At 42.7% G+C, this 26428-nt stretch overlaps 1 protein-coding gene across 1 annotated transcript in view; it reads right to left on the bottom strand.

Moving 5' to 3' along the window:
* SRFBP1 (serum response factor binding protein 1) overlaps positions 1 to 26428 on the bottom strand; it is a 271124-nt gene that overhangs the window by 127102 nt on the left and 117594 nt on the right. Inside the window, exon 4 of the mRNA XM_078675562.1 lies at positions 4736 to 4807. Within this exon, the coding sequence (XP_078531688.1) occupies positions 4736 to 4807 (72 nt within the window). The remainder of the gene's footprint in view (positions 1 to 4735; positions 4808 to 26428) is intronic.

Here is a 26428-nt window from a genome sequence, read left to right as displayed (position 1 = left end):
TAATGCATGCGTTCAAATGGATGTTCGTCATTCACTCACTATCCATCACCACCACTCCCTCCAAACCCACTGTACATTAACCCCCCAAGACTCTATCTATCTATCTATCTATCTAACACCCACCCTCCAACCCCTGGCATCAAAAAAGGAACCAAAGAGGTCTTGTGGTATCATCTTTCTCAGTGTTATACTTCTCCTCCCTGTTGCATCTTTGGCAATCAATCAATCAGGGAGGGATTTGTAAGCACGCTACTTACCTGTGAGGGTCCCAAGATGCTTGGGGGGAGGGGTATAGCTCCAATCAGTTGAAGAGCCATGTCTTGAGGTTCTTCCTGAAAATGTGCAGGGTGGGGCAACATCTGATGTCGATTGGGAGCTTGTTCAAGGTCTTAGCTGCTGTGTAGGAGAAGGTTCTTCCACCCGTTCTTGCTCTGCGGATGCAAGGGGATGCCGTGGACCAGAGGTTCCTCTTGGGTACGTGGAAGGAGATTCTATCGTTGAGGTATTGGGGTCCGGTGTTGTGGAGGCATTTGTAGGTGTGGGTGAGTATCTTGACGGTTACTCTCCTCTCGACGGGGAGCCAGTGAAGGTTACGCAGGTGTTGGGAGATGTGTTCAGGTCGAGGGATGCCGAGGAGTCTGGCTGCGGTGTTCTGTATTGTCTGGAGTTTGCAGAGCAGAGACTTGTTGATCCCGGCATAGAGGGCGTTTCCGTAGTCCAGTTTGCTGGCTATGAGTGGTGGGTGACGGCCTTCCTTGATTTGGGGGGTGGGGTGGACGGATCCATTTGAAGGTCTTTCGGACGTTGCAGTGGGTTTTGAAGCAGGTGGAGGCGACGACGTTGACCTGTCGGCTCATGGAGAGGGACGAGTTGGGTGATGCAGAGGTTTTGGGAGTGGTCCGTGGGGGTGGAGGGGCTGCCGAGGGCGTTGGGCCACCAGGTTTTGTCCCATGCAGAGGGGGAGGGTCCGAGGACGAGGACCTCTGTCTTTTCTGAGTTCAGGCAGCTGCTTCTCATTCAGGATGCAACGTCTTTTATTCCTTCCTGGAAGTTAAGTTTAGTGGTGAGGGGGTCCTTGGTGAGGGAGAGGATGAGCTGGGTGTCGCCGGCGTAGGTTACTATATTGAGTCCGTGCTGTCGGACAATGGCGGCGAGGGGGTCCATGTAGATGTTTTTGGGTTCTGCCGGGGAGGAAGGAGCGGATCCAGTTGAGGGCGCTTCCCTGTACGGTGTGCCGGCGTCGTGGAGTCTGGTGGTGAGTGTGCTGTGAGAGTCGGTGTCAAAGGCTGCAGAGAGATCGAGAAGGATCAGGGCTGAGGTGTGTTCTTGATCGAGGAGGGTGCGGATGTCGTCTGCGGCGGCGAGTAGAACGGTTGCTGCAGAAGCCGGATTGGGAGGGGTTGAGGATGGAGTTTTCTTCAATACATTTCGTTAGTTGGACATTGACAGTCTTCTCAGGGATTTTGCCTGTGAAGGGGTGGAGGGAGATGGGTCAGTAGTCAGTAGTTTTTGAGGTCAGTGGGATCTACCGAGGGCTTCTTGAGTAGGGGTCGGACTTCTCCATGTTTCCAGTCATCGGGAAGGATGCCGGTTTCAAAGGTGGCATTGATGGTGCGCCGTAGTTCTGGTGTGATGGTGGTGGTAAAAACAACAAGTGCTCACACCACTACATCAAATACTCTAGCCCAGTGATACTCAAAGTACGGCCCGGGGGCTGCTTGCGGCCCTCTTGACCTTTACATGTGGCCCCCCTGGAGAACAGCAGCAGCAGCTGGTGAGCACTAATATTCAGAAACAAATGTTAAATAAACGGACAAGCATTTATTATCTCCCAGACTTTACCAAATAGACCCCAACCCCCTTTCTGTGTTCTTGAGATTGAAGCCTAGCACACTGCAAATACTGATGGCTGATCAGTCACCCACATTCTTTTTTCACTCAACTAGCTCACATCTTCCCCATCTGATCATCGTATCTCACACCCTCACCCCGATTTATGTTTGTTACATCTATCACCACCTAGCTGCGCCTCTCTCTCCCTCTCTCTCTCGCAAAACAATATTTCCCACTTGAACTGCTTGCTGATCAACAGGCAACAATAAACAAACATGTTTGACCCAATAACATGCTCAAAAACAGAAATGATTTACATCACATCATGGTTCCGAGAGCATCACACATTAGTACTCCACAAAGAAATTCCAATAGGATATTGAAGCCAGATGCACCCTTCAAATATAAAGACTTACACTTGTCTGATTGTAGATACTTACAAGATGCACACCCCCACATACCTTCCCCTATACTTTTCAACTAATATGCACACCACAGTCGAGCAATAGAGCACTTACAAGTACCCTCTTTTATGCCATAGCAGACATATCAGCAAAACATATTAATACATTTGGATAATCAATCTTTTTCAACTTGTCTCCAGGACCATACTTACAGCAGGTCACACCTTTCATATAATTTCTGTCCCTCCTGAAACCATTACAATAAAAGGAATCAATGCATCTCCTGAAAGAACCACCACCCCATCTCTTTCATTCAAAGTATCCCATCACAACCGACTCCCACCACAACACCTTACTCTAACACACACAATGAACCAAAGTCAACACTGCAGAACTGATGTCTCAACTGAATGTGCTCTCAATGTCAACCATCTTTAAAACTCCTAAATAAAAGCATTCAACAGGCCGGTCATTCCCCAAGCTGGTCATCTTTTACATTTACATACAACCTTAACAACGAACACAGATACTTTGGATCAATGAACAAACAAAGAAAATTAAACCACAGTTGGTTGCACTTTAATTCATGTCACTGGAACACATCAAGACCCTAACCTAACACAATGCACCTCCAGAGACTCAAAAGATCTACAAGTCTACTAGCAGAAAAGCAAAAACTGGTCAAACAGGATCACCACTTCTAAGAGCCCAATTAATGAGTTCCACACAATTCTCTCATAATTGAACAACCCTGAATGTACCTCTGTAATGAATCCTTTATCAGAAGATTTCTTTAACTTCACTGATGTCCACTTTATTGCAATAGCTAAGCCGCTGGAAGTGAATCTTGTCCAATCAATGTACCAGGAGGCTCTCCATTAGACCCATGTCAGTCATAACCTCTCAAGAATACCCTGTTATTGACTGCAATTTCACTACCTAAAATTAACATATTCAACAATTCGTTAGCCACAGGTATATTTATAGCAGAGTTTAGGATATACTACATACAGCCAGACTGTATGTAGTCAACTTTCTAGAAGCGAAAAATCTGCTATCAGTCGATAAGCAGGTTTTTGCACGGGTAGAGGTACAGAATAGCAGCCTGGTCTCCTTTTTGGGATGTTTTGAAAACAGTGGACTGGAATAGAATGGCAGCATTACTTCTACTGAACATGTCCTCAGTGTTTGACAGAGCATCTCCACTCCCTCACAGCCATAGAGAGTAAAATAAATGTGTATAAAGGAGAGCATCCTTGACTGCATATTCTCCTGCATAATTCATAATTCAAGCATGACCCCAGTATCTCCAATCACTTTCCGACTTTTTAATTTTAAGGGAGGTGTACATCGAAGTTCAATCACTGCTCCATTCATCTTCAAAGTTACACCAGCCCGCACTAAAAATCTGCAGGTATTTTAACGTTATATGCTATTACTATGCAGATGACAAAGAGCATCCTGAAATTGGAAAATGTGAGCAAAACCCAAGCACAAGACTAGATGAATGTCTCAGAGGATTTGACTAATGCAAATTAACAAATCATCTTAACTTCAGGGCAGCCAAAACTAAGATTCTCATATGTGTTTGAAGCTGCATCAGTATGCTAGGCGTCTGACGCACCATGGCAGCATAGTGTTGACGTGGAAGCGGTTGGCGTAGCTGCCAGTGCGACTTGCTGATCTGCGCTCCAGTTGCATTCTCCTGGCTTCCCAGCATTGCCTGGGCCCTCCACGTTGCTCGTCTGCTGCGTTTTCCCCCTTGGGGACCTCAGGCTCCTCCTCATTGGTTCCACCTCAGTGCCTCATTTTATCACCTGGTTGTAGGGCGTTGTCCCAGCAGCAAGCCTTATATCAGCTCTCCGGGCGAAGCGGCAGGTGCTTCAACATGACCTCTTTTACTTCCACCTCCTCTACCTTCTGACGATAGAGATAAGGAGGGGCACAAAGCACATGGGCCAGGGAATACAAATTCTTTTGTCGCACAATTTGAAATTGTAATCAATAACTTGCTGGGCTTTACAAGGTAATACGTCCAGATTCCTTGCCATTGAAGCAGGTACTACATTTCTACTTGATCAATCAAATGAGCACTCTCCTCCCACTGGAATGGGCATAATTAGAGAGCAATTAGAGCACAGAGCAGCCATTTCAAAGCACCAACAGATTCGGGGACAGTGAGCACTCAGAGCAAAGTAAATGTTAAAATACTTTTGCACTAAATACACTTGTGATGTTCTAACATCTTGGCAGCTTGTTTTAAAACTGACACATTGTGCTCAATAGAACACAAACAGCGATTTAACAAAATAGAACATATTCTTTAACCACAAAAATATTTCCATATAATTTATTTTAGAAAGTCCCACTTTAAAACCTATGATCGGTATCAAGAGTTTGTTTTCAATCCATGGAACTAACAAGCATCCTAAACAATGAGTATGAACTGTGATAAAAGCTTGAAAATATTCTGCGAGTGCAGTAAAATATGCAATTACCATTTTACAAACTTTCTCAAAGTTGATTTCCTTCTGAAGAGCTGTTTTGGTAACATCGTCTGGCTTTACTTCCTGTTGAATAAAAAACATTTGGTGAGCATCTTTTAGTATTCTTACTCTTCTTTACTAACTTCATTCACATGTATAGATAATTAAGGAGTTTCAACTCACTGAGAGTTCTCGTACCTCCCTTATGTAGTGAAGCACATAAACAGTGCCACTGGCATTATGTAGCACAAGAGGGAAAATTATGTTGTAACGTTGACTAAATAAAGCAGCAAGAATAGGCAAATTATGTTGCACAATGCGCCCCATTTTGTGACAGGATTACTTCCTTATTTATTCCTTCTCTCCTATGCTAGCAAGCATTGCATTAGCAAAGACTTCATCTCAATAGTACCACTTTTAACACTCAAATATAAAAATTATCTATCAACCTTTGGGAAGGGGCTTCCACTGCGCGCTGGATTTATACTAACTTTTTATTTATCTTCGCTAGAAAAAAAACGTTGTCAAAACCTGCAAATTATGCAGCAGATGATGGATTATGTTGCAAATCCATAATTATGTGAAAATGCTATGGTCGTATAATCACATAATTCTAGTAGTCTGCATATAATTTAGGATGCGCCTAATTAAGCAACTTAGTTCCTGCTTCATGAAATTGTGAGAAAAACGTACCTTGTACTAGCCGTATCATAAGCCAGTGTATGATTTCCATTAATTTTGCAGTAAAGCATCCATTAAGTTAGTATTTTCCATTTTTAGAAAGAAAATCAATTTAAAGCGTTTTGCAGTGTCAATTTATTTTGCTGATAAAAAGAAACCCTTTAATCAGATTGTTTTCGGTCTTACAGCATGAAGAAAGCAAGGTAAAAGACCCACAATGCACAATATATGTATTTTTAAAGACACTGCAACACATGTTCAATGGGCTTGAAGGAAAAGGTCACAGAGGTAGAAGCTCTGCAGCAGTGACTTAAACTCAGGATTTCCTCTATCATTTCCTGGCAACAAAGACCTGTGAGTTACAAGACCCTTGGAATTGGTGGAGTGCCACAACGGTCAATCAATGTGCATGCCTCATTAATTACTCCCCAAAAACCTAGACAATGTAGAAATGGAGACTGGGTGGGTCGGTGGGGAAACGACTGCCTCTTTATACCCAGAGTACACTTATTCATATTCAGGGAGACATTTTACTAAACACGACTGGGCGGCTCTAAGAAAGGCAGTTTAACAGACAAAAAGTGTTAGTTATCCCCTGAAAATAGTGACATTCAATAGAAATAGCACTCCTATACGAATAGTGAGTGGGTCTGAGGTTTCTTATAAACCCAGCAGTATACATCTACAATGTGCACTGTTAGTTGAAGCAGTTGTACAACAACGTCATCATTACTTGCATTCTGTTCCATGAATTCTATGTCAAAGTAACCTTCATACATGCCAATACATACTGTGCTGAAGACAAAATACTGCAGTCTGTATTCGATGTGCATACACACAACTGATGGTGTAATACTTCCAGTGCACAACTTCCCCTCCCTAACTCCGTAATTAGCCCAATGCTACAATGCACACAACACAGCACATTACCCACCACCAAGATTTAATATGCTCACATGAAGTGTACCCATCACGCTAATGCCACAATCCACCCAAGCACTTGCCTCATCCCTCTAATGCAGTAATGCACCCAGTACATGCTCTCTCAGTCTAAGGAACACCCCGGCACATGCATCCACCCCTCTAATGCCTAAATTCACTCCCAGCATGTGGACACACATTTCTACTGTCATATTCACCCTAAGCATGTGCACCCCACTCTCAATGCTAGAATCATGCCTTCAAAAGATGACTCCAACTCTTTAATGCAAGCCTTCTTATGCGGTACTGGACCCTCATCATGCATTTCTTCACCTCTTGTAGTAATGCCGCTCCCATCATGCACATCCGCGTCTATCTTCAAATGATGCCACTCCCATCAAGAACATCCGCTCCTCTGGCAGCAAGGCCACTCCCTTCATGCACATCTGCATCTCTTTAAATGATGTTCCTCTCATCATGAACATTTTCACCTCTCTTAGAACAATGCCATTACTATCATGCAAATCCTCACCTCTCCTGCAACAATGCACTTGCTTGAGAGATCTGTACATCATAAGGAAACATGTTTCTCAAGCGCGTAACTGTAGTTTTACTGGTAACGTTTGACTCTTCTTACTCCGGTACTCCCAACATATTATGCATAAAAAAGCTGGTTGGGAATTTACGTGCCCATCTCACTTCATTAACATAAAGGACATTTTTTCAGGTTCCAGTCTTATTGTGAACAGATCATTGCCATCAGATGTGTTGGTCCATTAGTCCATAGTCAGAAAGCATAATACCTAGAATGCAGAAAGCGACCCACTCCGACGGTTGTGTTAGCACCAGCCTTAGAAAGCAATGCATTATCCTAGTAAGGCGTACGTTCACTTTCCTCTCTGTTATTTAGACTTTTTTCAAATTTTGAAGAGCTTGCCTCGATTCTCATTGTTTGGTCTTTTAATGAGCGTGTGGAAAGCACATTTCGTGTTTTGACTCATCAAGAAGGCATAACGTGTAACATGGAGATCACAGACTTGCATATTATTTCGAACTCATGGGATTATTGCTTTTATGAATGAGATAGTTTTATTATTTGCTGTCTACAAGTTACCTTCCTTATATCATCAAGGAGCTGCATGCAAAGTGCAAAGCATGCGTTTAGAACCTTTTTGTTTTTCTACTCACTCTTTCATTTTGCTAAAGTTGCTAAAATGGGGTCGTTTTGATAGTAATGAAGTCTTACTAGTAGGGCTTCACAACCACTGCATGGCGTGTTAAATCCAGATTTTTTTTTTCTCTAAACCAAGCACTTTAACATAATACATACCATTATGGATGATAAGTGAGTACCATACCTTGTAACCCCCATTATCGTATGCAAAATTTCTTGAGTCCCGGTGTTAGGAAATTACAACAGGACAAATTTAGCTCAGCACAGGGTTTTCGAACTGGCAATGTGTAACAATCTTTTTTTAATTGACCACTCAACTTCTGGAAGATTTCTTTTTCATGTGTTAATTACGACAGTGGAGCTGCATACATCACAGCCTCTGTAAGGTCCTCCAACTGTCAACTGTAGAATTCCACATACCCTCACTGGTCATTCAGCATTCTATGCAATACTGAGGTAGAATTCCATAGAATGCAAATGGCCCTTTATCACAGAGTACTACATAACGTTTCCCCTCGAAACAAAAATACAAAAACAATTTATAAGTAAACTAACACCATATGCTGATATTAAGAATTTACTAATAATTTCTATACAGAAATGAAAATGAACCAATAAACCATCCAAGAAGATATAAGCTGTTCCTTAACCCTAGCAAAACAGTTCAAAACTGCAAAAAAAAAACCAAAAGAAAATGCAAATAAACAAGAATAAATATACAAAAATAAAATGCAAAGCACACAATACAAAGATGTCAACCTTAAAAATTGAGCAGGGCAAAGAAATTTTCTGCCAAAAATTGAAAGACACGATGTGAAGTAACTATTCCTAAAAGAATCATCTTAACCTGCTAGGTAACCTTCTTACCTGATTGCTACTACGAAACCCAACATCCTGTGCAATAGAGGAGCTAATTCCGCCACCCTCTTTTGGCTTCAACATCACTTCACTCTGAGGCATCAACTCAATCTGATCCCATCTATATTTCATCAGTCTTCCCACATTCCACCAATTGCTTCCATTAACTGTGACGGCATTTCCACAAATCTTGTCTATCACAACAGGACCACTCAACTTTTCTGATACAAACCACATCACCTATTTTTAACTTAACCTCACTCACCCCAGACTGACTGGCATTGCTTTTTGCTTGGCCTTTGCCATAGCAGTGTTCTCCTTGACTGTCACATCACATTCCTCCAATGACACTCCAAATTGTATCCATTTCCCCATCCAACTAGGAGATATCTTGGAGAACGCCTTCCTTCCTCTCAACAATTTGAAAGGAGACAACATGGAACTTTGCGGGTTAGTATGACAGAATCATTTCATGGAACGTACAGCATTCATAACAACATACTTATTCGAGACAGCCCTCAGAACACAGTGAACCACCACTGGGTTAATGCACTCCGCTTGACCATCGCTTTGAGGGTGGAAGAGAGACATTCTCAGATGCTTGACATCTCCTGACCATAAGAAACTCTTCACCTCATCATTAATAAACTGGACACCGCTGTTACAAAATAGAAATTCTGGAAAACCTTCTTGCATGAAAATATTGTTCAAACATTTTAATCAAAGTTTTTACATTAGGCTCAGATACAAACTTCACCTCAAGCCACTTGGAGTACATTTTGTGACATACATAATGGTTTGTTTGATGATCTAATCAGCCATACCTTCCATCCACCATTCTGCTTCATATATGGCACTCACCTTCTCCAAGTCTATCGCAGCAACCAAACAATTTTTCTCGCAACTTTCATTATCCACATCATCCTTTTCTTCTAAAGAGCATCTAGACAAAGAAATCAGCTGTTGCATTCCTGTGCCTTGAATGTGAACAAAATCAAAATGAAATTGCAAAAGTTTGGTTGACAACTTGGCTATTCGAGGAGTTTGATCTTTTACCTTGTCTAAAATTGTCATCAATGGCTTGTGATCAGTCTTCACAGTAGGGCATACATTTATGAATAGCCCAACAACAAGATAAAAGTTATTTCTCAATAGTGGAAAAATGTGTCTTGGGCTCCCAGAGCATCCTGTACGCATATCCAATGGGGTTTTCAGCCCCTGCCACATTCTGAGTAAGTACAGTCCCCAATCCAAGGTTGCTGGCATCCCCAGGTCCTCTTGACCATTTTTGTCACTACTCACAGGCAAATTATTGTCTGCTGGATTTCATTTAATCACGTTTGAGTTTTTGTCACTTTCAAGAGTGTAATTTGCAGTAGCATACTAGTTAGCTTGGCCCTGACGAATGCCGGTGAATTTCCACCTTACGGCAGAAACATGTTGGCCTGAATGATTACCAAGCAAAGTTGACAGTGATTTTTTCACACTGTCCTTACACTGTTTTTTAACCTGACGTCCAGATGAATATCATTAAAATTTCTCCATTTGCCTTGACCGTCATTTTAAAACACACCACTCACTTCCCTTTCATTGCACTGCATTACATCAGCATCGCCAGTGGTGAGGACACTTCTATCCTCTGAACTATGGCCTAGTGATACAAAGCCAATACATCAAGGCTTGGGGACACAGACCTAGTTCAAGATGTCCTACATGATGAGGCTCCGCCACATGGGTGGGCTGATAGGACTTATACCAGTGCTTTAAGTGTCTCTCCATCATGTGGTAGCTGATGCACTGCATTCCCAGTGTGCCTAGTCTGGTGATAGTCTATTTTACTCAGCCAATTTAGACCTTCAAGTTTCTTTGTTGTTTAAGTAGTTTCATTAGGGGTATTAACTTGGATGGTCGTTAAACATAGTCCCTTTGACCCTCCTCTGAAAGTTGTTGTTTTTCATCCCCAGTTATACAGCAAGACAATTTGGGATTTAAAGGTTTAAGAACACTTAATCCATTCAATTGCCTCCTGACAGTTGATATCCCACACAAACGACACCTTTTTTTTAAACAATCCAGTCACGGCTTTAACATGAGTAATAATCAGGAATACATTTCACATAAAATTCACATAATCCAAAAATTATTTTAGACTGGTTTTATCTATGGATGCCACTGCATTGATAATAACATCAACCAACCCTGGCCTTGGGTCAATGCCATCACCGAACCAACATGGCCTAAATACTCCTAAATACTTTGTCTTTGATCAATTCACATTTTTCCATTTTGAACACCACCCTTTTTTCTTGCAATATGGACAACACTTGGTCAAGAATATTATCATGTTCTTCTATGGATTCTGCAAAGATCAACACATCGTCCTGAAAAGCAACAACTCCTTTAATTCCCTTTAATAGTTGGTACCTTATTCACTGGAATACTGTGGCGGCTGATGCCAAACCAAAAGGCAACCTGCAGTATATTGGAGCGTGCCAAATGGTGAGACAAAAGCAGAGTAGTGTCTGGAATAGGGCTCTAAAACCACCTGATGGTATGCTGAGGCCAGGTCCAACTTACCGAACCATTTTGCTCCACCAATGAGTGGCAACAGGTCCAAAATCTTTGGAAGATAAACTTTTGTCTCACAAGCCTTCAACTCTTCCTCTAGATCATCTGACTGAAAATGGAAAACTGTGAAGTTTGTGCTTTATGGGAATGGAGCTTTCTAAGTTTTATTTTATGAAAAAATCCCTTGGCGGTCCCCACTTATCTGACAATACTGAGGGATTTTTGGATCCTCTTCTTCCATGTGATCTATACAAATTATCAAGACTTGGTCTTTTTACAATGGCCTCAAAACCATTTTGAAAAGCCCGTGGCTGAACCACCCCAAGATGCACAAACCCTTGATTGCCACATATATTTTCCCAAACATTTTCATTACCCTAAAAATCAATGTTTCTTTGAAAAATCCAGCTATCTCAATCTTTCTACCCTCATAGGAGACAGGAGCACGATGTGGGGGCTCTAAACCTTTGTCAGGCCAGTTCTCCTGAAACAGTTCCTATATAACCATTGTAATGATGGCTCCTGAGTCAACTAGCAATCGTATTACTTTGTCATCCACCACTACATCAATAATATGGGTCAAAACAATCAGACAGATCACCTGACCTCTCCCTCCTTTATTAATAGAACCATGTCTCTCAATCATTCTGTATTTGGTCGAAACTGGCATTGGCCTGTACGCCGGAATACCCCATGACCACATGTACTCCTTTGCCTGGATTTCTCTTAGAAACCTGACACACCTTGGCAAAATGACCCACTTTGTTGCAGTTTCTGCATGTGACCAATTTGGCTGGACCTGCTCTACCACATTTGAGATGAGCGGGGTTCCCACACCTGAAATAAAAATTAGTTTGATTAAAAAAATTACCTCTAATAAATCTCACACGTTCCCTACTTTCTTAAGCTTGGTCATCTTTAGTACCATTGCTGTCTTTGACTTTTACAGCACTTACAGTGTCATTTTCTTTCTTCCAACTCCTTTACAGAGATCAGAGAACTTTCAATACTTTTCGCAATGCGCAATGTCTCCTCTAAAGTCGGGTTGCCCAAGGACGGCAATTTTTGTGTTGGATCTCCGTGCTTTATAATGACTGATAAATTGGTCACAAATCATCTGATCTGTAAAAGTTTCAAAATTACATTTCGCTACGACTCTTCTAAGTGCAGAGACATAAATATCCACGTTTTCCCCAGATAGCTGCTTCCTCCTAACACATTTGCGACGCAGAACAACAATGCTTGGTTGTACATCGGACCTTGCCTCCAATTTCGTAATGGCAACCATGAATTCATCAATCACCTCCCCTTCTGCTCTTTCCACATCAGGTAAATGTTTAAAAATAGAACGACCTTCAAACCCAAGTGAATGCAAGAGAAGGTATATTCTTCTTTCTAGGCACAACTAAACAATGCTCTCTGGACCTATGGTAAGTTGCTGCAGAGTATTATGGATGCACTTTTCTCTTGCAAATCCTCACAATGCTATCGAATAGAGATTTAATCCAACATCTTTCACTTATACCATAATTATAAAATTAGCAGAAACTTCTCAACTAACGATGATTCACAATTTCTCTGATAACCTCTTGGCATTTAGGAGTATACTTGTAGCTAAATTTTTGGGTATTATCCGCTCAACTAGATATTGAAAAAGCCATTATTGGGATCGCGTTATTTCAATCTACCAAACAAATACAGTAACTGCGTGTACACATGATTTGGATACCAAGCCAATCAGGCTACACTGCAATTACAGTTCTTTTAGAATATGACAACAATAACCTGATATACAGAGTAAAGTTTATTGTATAGGTAATAAAAAACGTTATATAATGTACATGATGTTGTATGCCTATTGCATCCTTGAAAAAGCCCCAGGCTTGCCACTGGGGGCCTGAAAATAATGACTGTACCCTAGGACTGGCTGGGCAACATGAAACGTTGACTAGAACAAACTAAGAACAATTCCATCTGGATAAATTGCCTCTCTCTGTTAATATTAATTCAAATTGCTAATGTTTCTTGTGTTTCTGTAATTATTGTATGCAAGCATTTACAACAACAACATACCTAATTATTGTCGTCCATGTGGGTAATGAGGACTTACCTAAACTATGGAAATGTAAAGAGCATAACTCCCAATTACCAGAGCATAGGTCTGTAGCTCCAAGGGTCCGCTATCCCCTCTACACAACTGCACCTCATCTATGTATTGTCAATATAGATCAAAGCAATATCTCTTTTTCTTCATACGTTACAGTTTCACTGCGTCGGGCTTCGCCAGACCTTGCAAACAGGGAGAGGTTGCTGGTGTCAGTTTGATACAGATACAAATTCAGTCTACGTGGTGAAAATGAGTTTGCTGAAATGCTTTCAAAAGGATAATGTCTCAAGTTACTAAAAAGGAAGAAAATAGAGCCAGAGTGTGCTGAGGAAATTGAATATGTTTTTCTGAAGGTGGTAGTACTAGTCACCATTCAAGTGCTGATAGTACTGCTAACACTACTGTGCATCATTCTAGTGGGAGCTTCTTCCGTTACCAAACAATACACTGCCTTCTGCTCCTACATATGCTACAACTGAGTTCAAGGGGTGGACGTTGGCAGTTGGATTACTGAGCAGATGCAATATTTCTGCACAAAAAAAATTGGCTCACCGTTGAAAATAAATAAAATTGGGTTGCTCAATATGTAGATTGCCAAAGACAGTGGATGTAAATAAATGTAAAAGTGGTTAAATTGGAACGTTACTCATTATGGAAAATACAAATGTAAGCAACAGATGTCTCGAAGGACAAAATCATAGAGCATACATGTTCAACAGCTCATCTCACTGCTGAGAGAACTACACAAGAGTCCTTGATACAGAACATGGAAAATCAAACACATCTGCCATATACTGCAGAACAGAAAACAACATGGCACGATTTGTACAGTGTACAAAATAGGGAAACCAGGAAGGCCATTTGTTAATATTTCTCTGGATATAGATGTGCAACAACCGTGATTAAATATGGCCGTGTTCTTCACAGTAACAATTCATGTGCTAATATTTTAGAACATATAGCTTCGGGCAAGAAGGAAAAACCTACAAAAGACATTTTGGAAAATAAACGTAAAATAGGCTTGTTAATTGATGAATCAACCACATTTAGTGGAAAATAGGTGCTTGTCCTTTGCTTGTGGGCTGCTATCGTACATTATTCCGATGTGTGTCCTTTCCTGATGTCATTACTACTGTGACAGTATGTCTACACAAGCATGTTTGATTGCCCTGGCCTGTGATTGTCATCTGTTAAGCTTGGGAAGGAGGCTGGAGTTGCAATGCAGCTTCAGAATTGCTATCCAGGTTTATTTGCGTACCACTGTAGCAATCATCGCTTGGAGCTAGCATTGGAACAGGTTATGAAGGAAATTTCAAGGATAAATAACTTTCAGATGTTCTTTGATAAGCAGTATTCTCTGTATCATGCCTGGCCTGAAAATTAAAGAAAACTGAGGCAGTGTGCTAATAAAATTGATCATTGTTTTCTTGCGACAGGAGGAATTCTTTCCATTTGCTGGGTTACTTCCAGAGAAAGGAGTGTAAAGGATGTGTGGCAGAGTTTTTCTTCACTACACCAACATTTCTCAACAGGAGCTGCATATTCATATAGTAATTCCAGAAAGCAAAATAATCTGCCCATGACAATATTCTCACCTCATGCTCATTGTTAAATAATGTTGGTGTTATGCTGGATGATATAGTAGAATTGAGTGACTTTTCTTCCCAGCTTCAAAACCATAATACAACTCTTCCAGATACTGAAAAATTGCTGACAAGGGCAGTCAGGGTATTTGAGTCGAGGATTAACCCCCCCAGCTCATACAGTAAAGAAGTCATGGACACCTGCAGCAGAATTTCTTTCATGGGTGCAGCCATACATTAAAAGAGCAAATATGCATGATAAACGCAGCCCAATTCTACAGGAACCTAGCTAAAAACTCAGCTATATGAGTTTTTACCACAAAATCTTCCCTCATCAACACTAAAGTGGGTGGGTACGCCTCAAGGCAACAACATGAAACTGTTTACGCAGCACATAAAATTCCTTTATCAAGAAAACTGGCAACAAGATGGAACTGATATTTAATATGGTGGCAATAATGTGAGGCAGTTGTGACAAATCTTAAGAGTAAAAGAGGTGGATAGTATCATGGGATTTAGAGCGTAGAATGAGTGGAACACTGCCTTACATATCTCTGGATTTTAAGCCATTGATGAAAGTTGTTGACATCATTGCTGCATCCACCAGTGAATATGAATGTAGTTTAGCTGTATGAATGATATGCTCACACCAAAGTGAAATTATCTTTCCACTAATCACCTGTCTATCACATTTTTTTTTTTATGTTGGCTCACCCATTGAAAAGACCGACAGACAACCATATGTAAAACACGGTTAAAACTGGGAATGAGATCAGCTGATGAGACCACATGTCTCTCATACAAGGAAGAAAACTCCTCCTTTGAGTATACGTGGACGCGTTTATGATGTCCGTTGATAATCACTGCTAATACTTTAGTAACATTTATTGTTAAGTTTCAGGCCATAAAGTCCCACAGAATGTGTTTTGTTTCAATACTTTCGTTCACTGTACTTTGTGGAAGAGGTGTGGCGCAGCGGCCAGTGTGCCTGACTCTGGACCACAGGGTTCACGGTTCGATCCCCGGCTCCGGTGGCAGGTTAGCCCAGCACCATGTGACTCTGGGCAGTAGCTTGCTTAATTTTCCCGACCGTCCCCAGCGCCGGGACACACCGTTGGAGGTAGCTGTGCGCTTTACAAAAGCTGGCATTCACTGTACTTTGTTGATTTTTGATTAACCTTTGTCCTGTCAGATGAATAAACTTTGTTTTTAAATTTACCTAAGTCGACTGAGAATTACAGACTGTACTTTCAATGAACCAATGCCTCTCGCAAAAATGGATACCTCATAGTTAAAAAGATAGTATCTGTTACTGATTATTAGTTGATAGTATATCATTGTCGACGTTTTTTCCTAGAGCTGCGCCCATGGGAGCTGGAATGGTGTAGAATGTCAAAATTCAATATTTGAAAGAGAATATTAAAAGTACATTATATACATTCAAAGGCACCAAGAATACACTACAGTTTGCAAAAATATGTCTCATCACACACCAAGAAAATCTTGATCCCATTAAATGTTTCCCCACAGCCCTGCAACGGGCCTCAACTCTGAGCCCACATCCTTGCCCCAGCTCAACTTGGTGAGTATCTGCAACTCTTCTCATTGAAAGCACTGGGTAAACTAAACACAGGTGCCAAAGGAAGAGTTTCTGACACAGGAAGGCCTACCTCATATTTTTTACAAGTGGGTTGGTGGACGTATTTCCTGCTCCCCCCACACACTGGCTGCAGAATGCACTGATAGAGAACAGGGGAGTCGCAGAGAGATCTGGCCAAAAGATCAAACAAGCATTTGCAATGCAATAGGTCTCGCAGCATTAAAGTTTGAGTTATTGGCACTGTATATGACAATGTGTTGCATGAAATATTTAGCAATGTCTGTATTGGTGTAAAAGGGGGCAGGGGGGTTCTGGCATACTACATACCCATGGATGGGCACCACTTAAAATGAAAAAGTAGAGCTGGTCTGCTTCAAAGCTTGGAGTCCTCGCTTCTGATGAAAGCGGGTTCTGGCCGGTTACCAGTGCTTGTCCCATCACTTTCACACAGTAACGATGCTACAAGGTTTGTTGACACTAAGAATCTGTCTTGTTCCCTGTCTCTAGAGGAATGTGTTTTAATAATTGTATGTTTTTTGATCAACTCTGCTCCCAAAGACTGTCACTCTCATTTGTTTTCATTTTTCTTTGATTTCAATTAAAGCACGCGCCTTTTGAATTGTATAGCTGTGCTGGTAATGCTTGGATCAAAATATTTCACTTCTGATGAACAGGGAGGCGTATATTCTACAGCTTGTTGTAATCAACCCATCTCACTCTGGGCAGTCTCCCACCCCAGCCCTCATACCCCTGCTTTTTTGTTGCACATCCCACATTGATAAGGTACCCCACTGGCAGGCTGGGGTCGCTGGGGGACAGGGTCAGGTATTGTCTTTAAATTCAGTCTAGCATGCAGTCATCACACAAGAGCTTCAAAAAGTGCTGTTACGAGTCCTGCCCTGAGGCTTGCCCAGCAGTGCAGGCCAAAACAAAACGAGTTAACTTAGCAACGGGACGCAATAGCAACCAGTAATGAGGGACGGCGCACAAGGCCTCTCAGGGTCCTCCTGCTCAGGGTCCTCCTGCTGCTCACTGAGGCCTCCCCTCACTGTGCTGCTCACTGAGGCGCACGCAGCCTCCCCTCACTGTGCTGCTCACTGAGGCGCACGCAGCCTCCCCTCGCTGTGCTGCTCACTGAGGCGCACGCAGCGGCATGCCTATCCTCGCTCTGCTGCTCACTGAAACACTCACGTCTGCCTAGCCAGCTCACTGAGTGCATTGGATGTCCGCCGTGCAGCTGATTGTGGGCAATGCTGCATTCTCTGGCTGAGCTGCTCACTGAACGCAAGGGGTGCCTTTATCACTGTGGTGCTCACTGAGGCATTCGATTCAGAAAAGGGGGTGGTGATGAACAGAGTGTCTGAATTAAGCAGACCACTCTTACCCAGTCCAAAGATCAGGGCTTGATCCATCACCGTTATTTAGCTCACTGCCCCATCCCAGCTCAGAACCTGGCTATATGCAAATTAGTCTGTCCCTGGCCCAGTGCATCATGGGAACAGGGCAGACCAAACTACCAAGCCAATTCTTCACCAGAAAGGAGACAAGCTTCCGGGGACCGGTTTCTGCCATTTCAGGCGTCGTCGGCCCGGCTTGCTTGAATCCTGATGGAGCAGTGAGCAAGGGACTCATGTCTGAGTATACCCTTCCACGCTTATGGTGGACAAAATGATTCAGAAAAGGGGGTGGTGATGAACAGAGTGTCTGAATTAAGCAGACCACTCTTACCCAGTCCAAAGATCAGGGCTTGATCCATCACCGTTATTTAGCTCACTGCCCCATCCCAGCTCAGAACCTGGCTATATGCAAATTAGTCTGTCCCTGGCCCAGTGCATCATGGGAACAGGGCAGACCAAACTACCAAGCCAATTCTTCACCAGAAAGGAGACAGGCTTCCGGGGACCGGTTTCTGCCATTTCAGGCGTCGTCGGCCCGGCTTGCTTGAATCCTGATGGAGCAGTGAGCAAGGGACTCATGTCTGAGTATACCCTTCCATGCTTTCTTTGTCTGCCTTCTTTGTCTGCGTTGCTTACTCAGGAGGATGAGTGTCTTTTCCGTGGCACTCACCGAGGCACACGACCACTCCTCCCTGCACTGTTAACAAAAGCACATAGCGCCTTTTATCTTATCTCCGCACTCTTCACTAATGGACAAAACAGTGCCAATGTGCTGTGTATAGAGGAGCAGTGGTTCATTTGCATTTGCTGCTCAGTGTTCCACCAGTTTATTGTGCAAGGGAAACTAGTTAAGCGACCCTCAGTGTTGTTGTCCTTGCACAATAAACTAGTGTGCATATTTGACGTACTGCTTCCTTTCGCGCGGTTGCCACGAGACCTAAAAAATTTGTTTTAACTAATTTTTTTTAAGTACTTCTCTTTTTCCTTTAAGGAAAGCAATGCATTTGTTTAAAAAATGATTGCTTTATTTAAAAACAATCATGGTGGTCTGGTGACCTTTGCAGACTGCACCATCTGTGTGATGTCTACAGATCATTGTGGCTCGCAATTTACGACTTATCTCATTAATATTCATGATGTAGATCAAATTGTGACAAACTTTGATTCTGTATTTTGTAAACCGACCTATTAGTACACAAACTGGTTTGCAAAATACCATACTCGTCGTAAAAATACTGGTCTCAAATTGCGACTTGTATTTTGTGACTAGTTCATAGTACTTCTTGCCTCTAGCCTGTATGCTAGTTATTACCTGTGAAGGAGGGCCCTTGTCTGTGCGTATTTGTATGTGCTCAGTGTCTTTATGTACTCATATGATGACGTATTCCTCCCTGTGCTAAGAGTGCCGTATATATTGGTTAAAAAAAACGTGCCTTTAAAAAATAGCGGAGAAACTTATAGGCGAACCTCAAATTGACGTCGGTGATGTTTACCTCAAACATTACTGCGTCTATCATTTAACCACAAAGTTCCAGACTCGTATTAATTGCATCAACAAAGGCAGCTGTACTCTGTTAAATAGGAGGCCATGCCTAGTTTACAGTAAATAGTACCTGTTGCCCGTCTTTTTAAATTCACACCACACAGCTGCGAAGGTGGACTCTATAGTAATCGGCAATGCATGGTTTTGGTTTTTTCACTGCTAGCTCCACTACGGAAATAACTGTTGGAAAATAGGGCTCCATAACATTTTTTTTTATGTTATGGTTTGTATCGAACTTCGTCCGTCGGTTTTATAGCACAGTACTCATTTGGAAATTAAAGTAGGTGCCCCACAATGGGGTTTGAACGCTACATACATGTATCGACAAAATATGCATTCTAAAAAAAAACAACATGTTCTGCTTTTCGATGCCTATGCTTTTTAGCAAATGACAACTATCTAGTCATCGGAGGAGGTGGAAAATGTTTTTTCTACATCGTTAATATTTTCTCTCTCTGTGTTTGATATGTGACTTTGTTCTCACGTAGTCACTGTGGGGTGTGGATTTTTCAAAATATAATGGACTGTGGCTACGAGCCGTCACAGGCACCAGCATCGTAAGGCAGAGTGAAAGTACATTCCTGGCAGTGATGACGGGGAAAAACAAGACGTGCGTGCGCAAAAGAAACCTATCGTGGGGCGGGACTTCCGTTTTGTGAAGCCGGCGCCCACGGAGTGCCTGGCGAAAGGAGCAGCGGTGACGCGGGGCTCCCATGCCCGAGGGAGAGCCCCGCGGAGGCTGCAGAAGTCCGGAGTGCCGGTGAGTGGGGCTCGGGGGGTTGGGGGGGGGGGGACAGGGGGCGCTCGTGTGTGTATGTGTGCGCGCGTGTGTGTATGTGTGCGCGCGCGTGTGTGTGTGTGTGTGTGTGTGTGTGCGCGCGTGTGTGTGTGTATGTGTGCGCGCGGGTGTGTGTGTGTATGTGTGCGCGCGGGTGTGTGTGTGTATGTGTGTGTGTGTCTCTCTGTGTGCGACGGTGGGGGGAGTGTGAGAGGAGTCTCTGTATGTGTGCGTGCGTGTATGTGCGCTTGTGTGTGTGTGTCTGTGTGCGACGGCGGGGGGGGCCTCTGTATGTGTGCGTGCATGTATGTGCGCTCGTGTATGTGTGTCTCTGTGTGTGCGCATGCGTGCAGGGGGAGGTGTGCCTGTGTATGTTTGCGCTTCCCAGGAGACAGGAAATGGCCACGGCGAGCGCGATCTCGCGTGCGGGCCCGCTACGATTGCCTTTTGCAAGATGCGCGCGGCCAGCTCCTGTCTCCTGGGAAGCAGACTCGCTAACAATAGGTCTCGGCGAGACAGCGCTTACGCGCTGTAAACGCCACGAGACCTAAAAATGAGTAAGGAACACCCGGCCCTTGGAGCATAAGCACAGACAATATAGAGAGCATGGCAATAAACACAACGTTAGCAAATAAAAGTTCCTAGCAGGGGCAGTAAATCTGTTTACATATTTGATTTTTCTAAATAGGAAGGCGCTTGGACCAACAATAAAATTAACTATACACTTATCAAAGTATATAGTGAATAGTCTATAAAGCCGAAAGCACTTTATAAACACAGCCATTTTGTGACCGCGCTTGGTCCTGTGATATCCAGGTGCAGTAAAGGTGTAGTAGTAGCATACGGTTGTTGTAGATAAAGGGGACTGGAGATGCTAAGGCACAACTCTGAGGAAGTGAAGAGAGTATTCTTTGCACCAAAGAGGACCATGCAGCGGTGTGTCACTAGGCCGACAACAAGGGTGTCCTGTATGTCCTCATTGTTTCTGGGAAAGGATTGCAGCAGTAGAAGATCAGCTTTAAATGATGCGCCCAACCGGCAAGAGATGTTGAAGCACAGGTTGCAGCACAACCAACTGGTTTAAAACAAGTAGCACCAACGAAAAACAATCTCTAGGCAGGCTAGAATGTGGTGAAAAACTCTTGACATGAGACAGAGTAGGCGGATGGCAGTGGGGTCAAGTGGGGTTTCACAATTCCCTTTACAAAGACTCTTGTAAACTCTTCCATTCTATTCTTTCTACACTGCGTTTACATGCGGACAGGATATGCTGACCGACACTGAAGTGTAGCTGTACAAGATGTAGCAAACGAATGAAACGAAAATGGAGGGGTGAAGGTAATGAGCCACGACTCCTGCAGTTTGAATGTGGAACACTTACTACTTACCTGTAATACAAGTGAACGCAACCCTTCAGTCCATTATAACCAGGGCCATTGGAATTATGTCACAATGGAGGGCCAAAATATGTGGCTGGGTTAACATCATTTTGCAAAAAATTGCTAATTATGCAGCATAACATGTACTATGTATAGCAATATATTATTATTTTGGCATTATAACAACTTTTTATACTGCATGGGCAGAGCGGAGTGTAATGAATACTAGTTTAACATCAGAATATTGCAATCAGCTACTGAAAATGAACCATTTAACCTTGGCAAGGATCTGCACTTTGCAGAATCATGGGCAGCACTTATTTGTAACTTTTGAACCGTTTGAACCGTTTGAGATAGAAGCCTTTTTTAGGGAGCGGGGAGGTGAATTATTAAATGATGCAACAGATGGTGGATTATGTGGCACATGCGTCAAATACATTTTAGATGAAAAAATGTTGCAACTGTATAATTCCAGGGACCCTGGCTGTAGCATAAATAAAGTTGAGACATATTTTCTTTCACCTGGCAGCAAAGGTTGGTTTCTGCTCTCTGTAGTGGCGGAGCTACAAGTGTATGACCAAGGAAGACATAGAAAGGAAAAGGCAGCTACAAAGAACCGTTCGTAGGAATACAACACTCTTGCAAAATGGGGGGCCCTTGAAACCTGCCCTTTGTGCATGAATCTGTGATCCTCCAGTTCTATAAATGAGCGTATTTAGTGCAAACAACTGTAGAAGGGAAAAACAACTAACTGCAAAAGGTTGGGAACAAAAATAAGAACTAATGAAAATAGCACTCGTATGGCGCCAATTCCCTCCTTTTTTAAGTCTACCATGTCCTATTTTTGTCCCGTCTAGATCCCAGCAATCTACTTCGAGACCCAACGGGAGCTTATTCAAAACAAACACTTGCAAAGCCAATAGGTCTCGCCTATGAAAGAGCTGTTAACTTTGCCAATTTGTTTTAGCCATGCTGTACACTGACGAATGCCTAAGGCCAAGACGATCTAGGCTCTTCTTATTCACTGTTCACAATGAAACCATAAAAATAGTAAATACAGGAATAATCAAAAGAATTTGACTGCATACAATGACCACTACAAATAAGTACTTTTGGTGGTTGAAAAAGCTCATATTGCATTTCTGTGCCTTTACCGTCAACCCCGTGTACTGCTTTTTTTTCTTTTTCTTTTAAATCCTCATTTCACCATAGCCATTTATGGAATAGCTATATAATGTAGCCTAACTGGCTATGTTCCATCATACTGACATATGTTTAACTGAACGGATGTTACCACCCTCAGTGCAACAGTGGTGTAATCATTGGATAATGGCCCCTTCCTGAGTCAAAAGATTCACCCATAAGGTTTTAGATCTTCTCTGGCCGACTGCTATATCTTGCGGTGAGACCCGATTTACTGTCTTAACCCAGAGTGCCAAACATGGAGCCTCTGGAGAAATCCACTTTTTGCATATCTCTAGAAGAGCAGTTGTTCCTCTGTTGAGCTTATTAATTCTCTAAGCATACGGTCACTGCCAAATAGTATCAGGGTATCAGTCAATATGACCTGCTGCTTAAAAACCAGCGAAATAATTTAGTTACAAATTGACAAAATATGGCTAGATTTGAACACGTGCTAAGAGATGCTGGTCACCTGCCCCATCTGCGACACACCCAGGGCATACTCAAGCTTGTTTTATAATTTGTTTTGTAACTGTTGCCAATTGTTTAGGTTCTAGCTGAAGCCTCCAGCAGGCCTCAAAAAATCTACTCGCTCACTCGCTGTGGTGAGTCAGATTTTTTCAGGTTGAGCTACTTTTAGCACCTACAGGTCTGTTCTGACGAGTTAATTTAAGGTAGAAGGAAGAGGTGTTTTGTTCATTCAAAAAGTGAGTGAGCGATAAAGACGCATTTAAATCTTGTTTTTATTGTGTCACATTTGCTGTCTGTTCAAGGACAGAGGTCAAATGTCAGTTTGCCCTTTTACTAATTGTTGCTCTTACCTGGAAAATTGAGTTTACTTTTCTTTCTCCTATTACACTTGGACGCTTTTGTCAAGTGAGCTGTCTGACAATCATTGTGAAACAAAAGGCTGTAAGATTTCATTTTTTCCGAACGCACAACATCTTGTAAATGAATAGTACAAGTATTCCAAAATATATCCGGGATGGAAAATTAATTATTTTTTTTGTAATTCAGAAGTGTGATACAGACAGCTTTTTAAATAAGAGCTAAATAAATAAGAACACTTTACTTGGTAATGTGCAAATTATATATATTTGCAGAAACTGGATTTCCAAACATTTTATACTATATAGTTTTATCAGTATTAGTAAAACCACATCAGTGGGCAACGTTGTGGCCATTTCAATGGAAAATCGGCTGTTTGGAAATAAGTGTGCTACTACTTCATGCTTCAGGTATGTATTTATGAAAAGTGATAGTTTTTACACTTGATTTGAAAAACATTCCTGCCCCCATCTTGATGACAATGCGGTTAATGGACTAAGAGGCAAGTCAGTGGTCATGTGTATCCTACATGTGGCTAGATTTGCATTATATTTGGAGCAAAAGTTTAGTTTATTAAATCAAACAAACATGTTTTTTCTACTGCAGACATGCTGAGCTCGCATATTTGAAGGTGATGTGATGAAGGCAGCTCAGTGAATTAAAATATTTTCCCAGGGTCACATCATTTGAAACCAGTTTATGTGTCAAGAGCATTATAATTAGGTCGAGTAGAGTATTTAAGTCACTAGACCTGCAGTTCTCGTAACATTCCTATGATTTTTCGAGGCCTGCAGTCCTGCCAGAACAACAGATTCGGTCCTATTCTAAGATCTCACCAAGTTTGAAATCCAGCCTCTCTAAGAGGGGTGGAGAGACTGTCTTTCCTATACTCAGATGTTCCAGGGGAGTCCCATGTTGGGGCAGACGTAGAGTAATAAAGTATGCCAAAATATTTCTTGAAAAGGCACCAGTCGTAGAGCAGATAAAAGAATATTTAATCCACTAATGTACTAAATGCCACTGCACTCTATGCCAGTCTACACCACTATCCACGACTGCATAGTACACCACTAAACTCTACTACATTCTACACTACACTCTATGCCACTGAACTCTACCTCACTGTAATCTGCACTCCTGGATTCTGTGCAAGTGCACTCTGCTACTGCACTCTACACCTCTCTACATCACTCCACTCTATGCCACTGCACTAAGTAGTAGTCCACTTTACATCACTGCACTCTATGCCACTGCACTCTACCGCACTATACTCTACTCTGCACCACTCTACGCTGCATCACTGCACTCTATATTTATATTATATTATATTATATAACCCTACCATAAATAGTATTATAAATTCATCTCTGTCTTCTGCCATGATTCCATTGGAATGGAAACTGGCGGCAGTAAAGCCACTGCAAAAAAAATCACTGCCAGATCCCACAACACTCTCCAACCTCCGCCCTATCTCCTTGCTGCCGCTGCTTTCTAAAATGACTGAATCAGTGGTGAACAAACAGCTGACTAAATTCCTGGAGGACGAGGATATCCTGCACCCTAATCAATCTGGGTTTCGGGCCTCACACTCCACTGAGTCTGCCCTCTTGTACACCGCGGAGACACTGAAGACCGCCATGGATCAAGGGAAGAAGGCCGTCCTTGTCTTGCTTGATCTATCGGCGGCCTTCGATACGGTGTCCCACTCAATACTGATCAGTCGTCTGGTAGTAGCAGGGATAGCGGGCACTGTGTTGGATTGGTTGAAGAACTTCCTTGATCACCGTAGACAGGTCACGGTGTTGGGAGAACACTGCTCAGAGGAAAAAAGTATACTAACAGGAGTGCCCCAGGGCTCCACTCTGAGCCCGGTACTGTTCAACCTGTATATGACCCCCTTGATTGAGCTGATCTCGTCTTTTAACATCAGTACTATTTCCTACGCTGACGATACTCAGCTCATCCTGGTACTAGACGGGGAAAATGGAAAGGCAGAGGAAAATCTAAAAGACTGCCTCACTGCCATCTTCATTTGGATGCGTGAGAACCATCTCAAATGTAACACCGGGAAGACCGAAATTATTCCTTTCGGCCCCCAAAACCCCTTTTCCCCCAGTCTTAGGTGGCCATTGGATGTGGAGTCCCCTCCAGATACCATTGCTACGGCCCGTAACCTAGGGATCAGGTTTGACAGTGCCCTATCCTTTAAACAGCAGGCAGGGGCAGTGGCTGGGTCTTGTTTTAACACCATCAGAGGACTTAGAAAGTTTTTTGACTTTCTGCCTCTGACTGCCAGGAAGACGGTGACAGTGGCACTTGTAACATCTCGTTTGGACTACTGTAACAGCCTATATGCAGGACTAAATCGATCTGTCCTGCAGAGGCTGCAGGTTGTCCAAAATGCCGCTGCCCGTCTGGTCCTGAAATGGCAGAGGAGGTCATCTGCCTCGGCCGCTCTCAAGGCCCTACACTGGCTACCCATCCACAAACGCATACTGTTCAAAATCCTTGTGATTACCTTCAGAGCCTATCATCGACAAGGACCCAAATACTTTCTCCCTTGGTTCAAACTGTACGCACCTACACGTTCCCTCAGATCAGCCAAATATGAATCTATTACAGATCCCCAAATTCAGACTTTTAACAAGAGGAGGTAAATCCCTCGCAACCTTGGGTGCGAAGGCCTGGAATAAACTCCCACCCAATTTGCGTCTGATCTCCATTGAGAAAGACTTCCGCAAGGCTCTGAAAACTTGGATTTTCAACCTCTCAGATACGGTCTGTATGACATTGGTTTAGCTAGAGCGTGTTCTGTATGGACAAGACGGATGCTGCGAGCTGACTTTTCCGGCCTGTCATCTAGGCTACGGGCTATAAGCGCCAAGATACTCCTTGGAGTGACAGTCGCGCTATACAAGTGTATAAAATATAAAGTATAAAATATATATTGGTCAAATCCCATGCTACATGTGTCCAATGTAGGTATTTATGGTAATATTACCACTAAAAAGTAGGCTCTCAGTTAACAGAACGGCTTGAGGTTATACATCTAGGGCCCTACTCCACAGCAATTTCTTAACCCTTTTGACCAAACCAAAGAAATAGA

This window comes from Lissotriton helveticus, chromosome 2_1, assembly GCF_964261635.1.
Source record: "Lissotriton helveticus chromosome 2_1, aLisHel1.1, whole genome shotgun sequence".
NCBI classification, from domain to species: domain Eukaryota; kingdom Metazoa; phylum Chordata; class Amphibia; order Caudata; family Salamandridae; genus Lissotriton; species Lissotriton helveticus.
The sequence above is the reverse complement of the archived record's forward strand: the minus strand, read 5'-3'. Positions and strand labels throughout refer to the sequence as shown.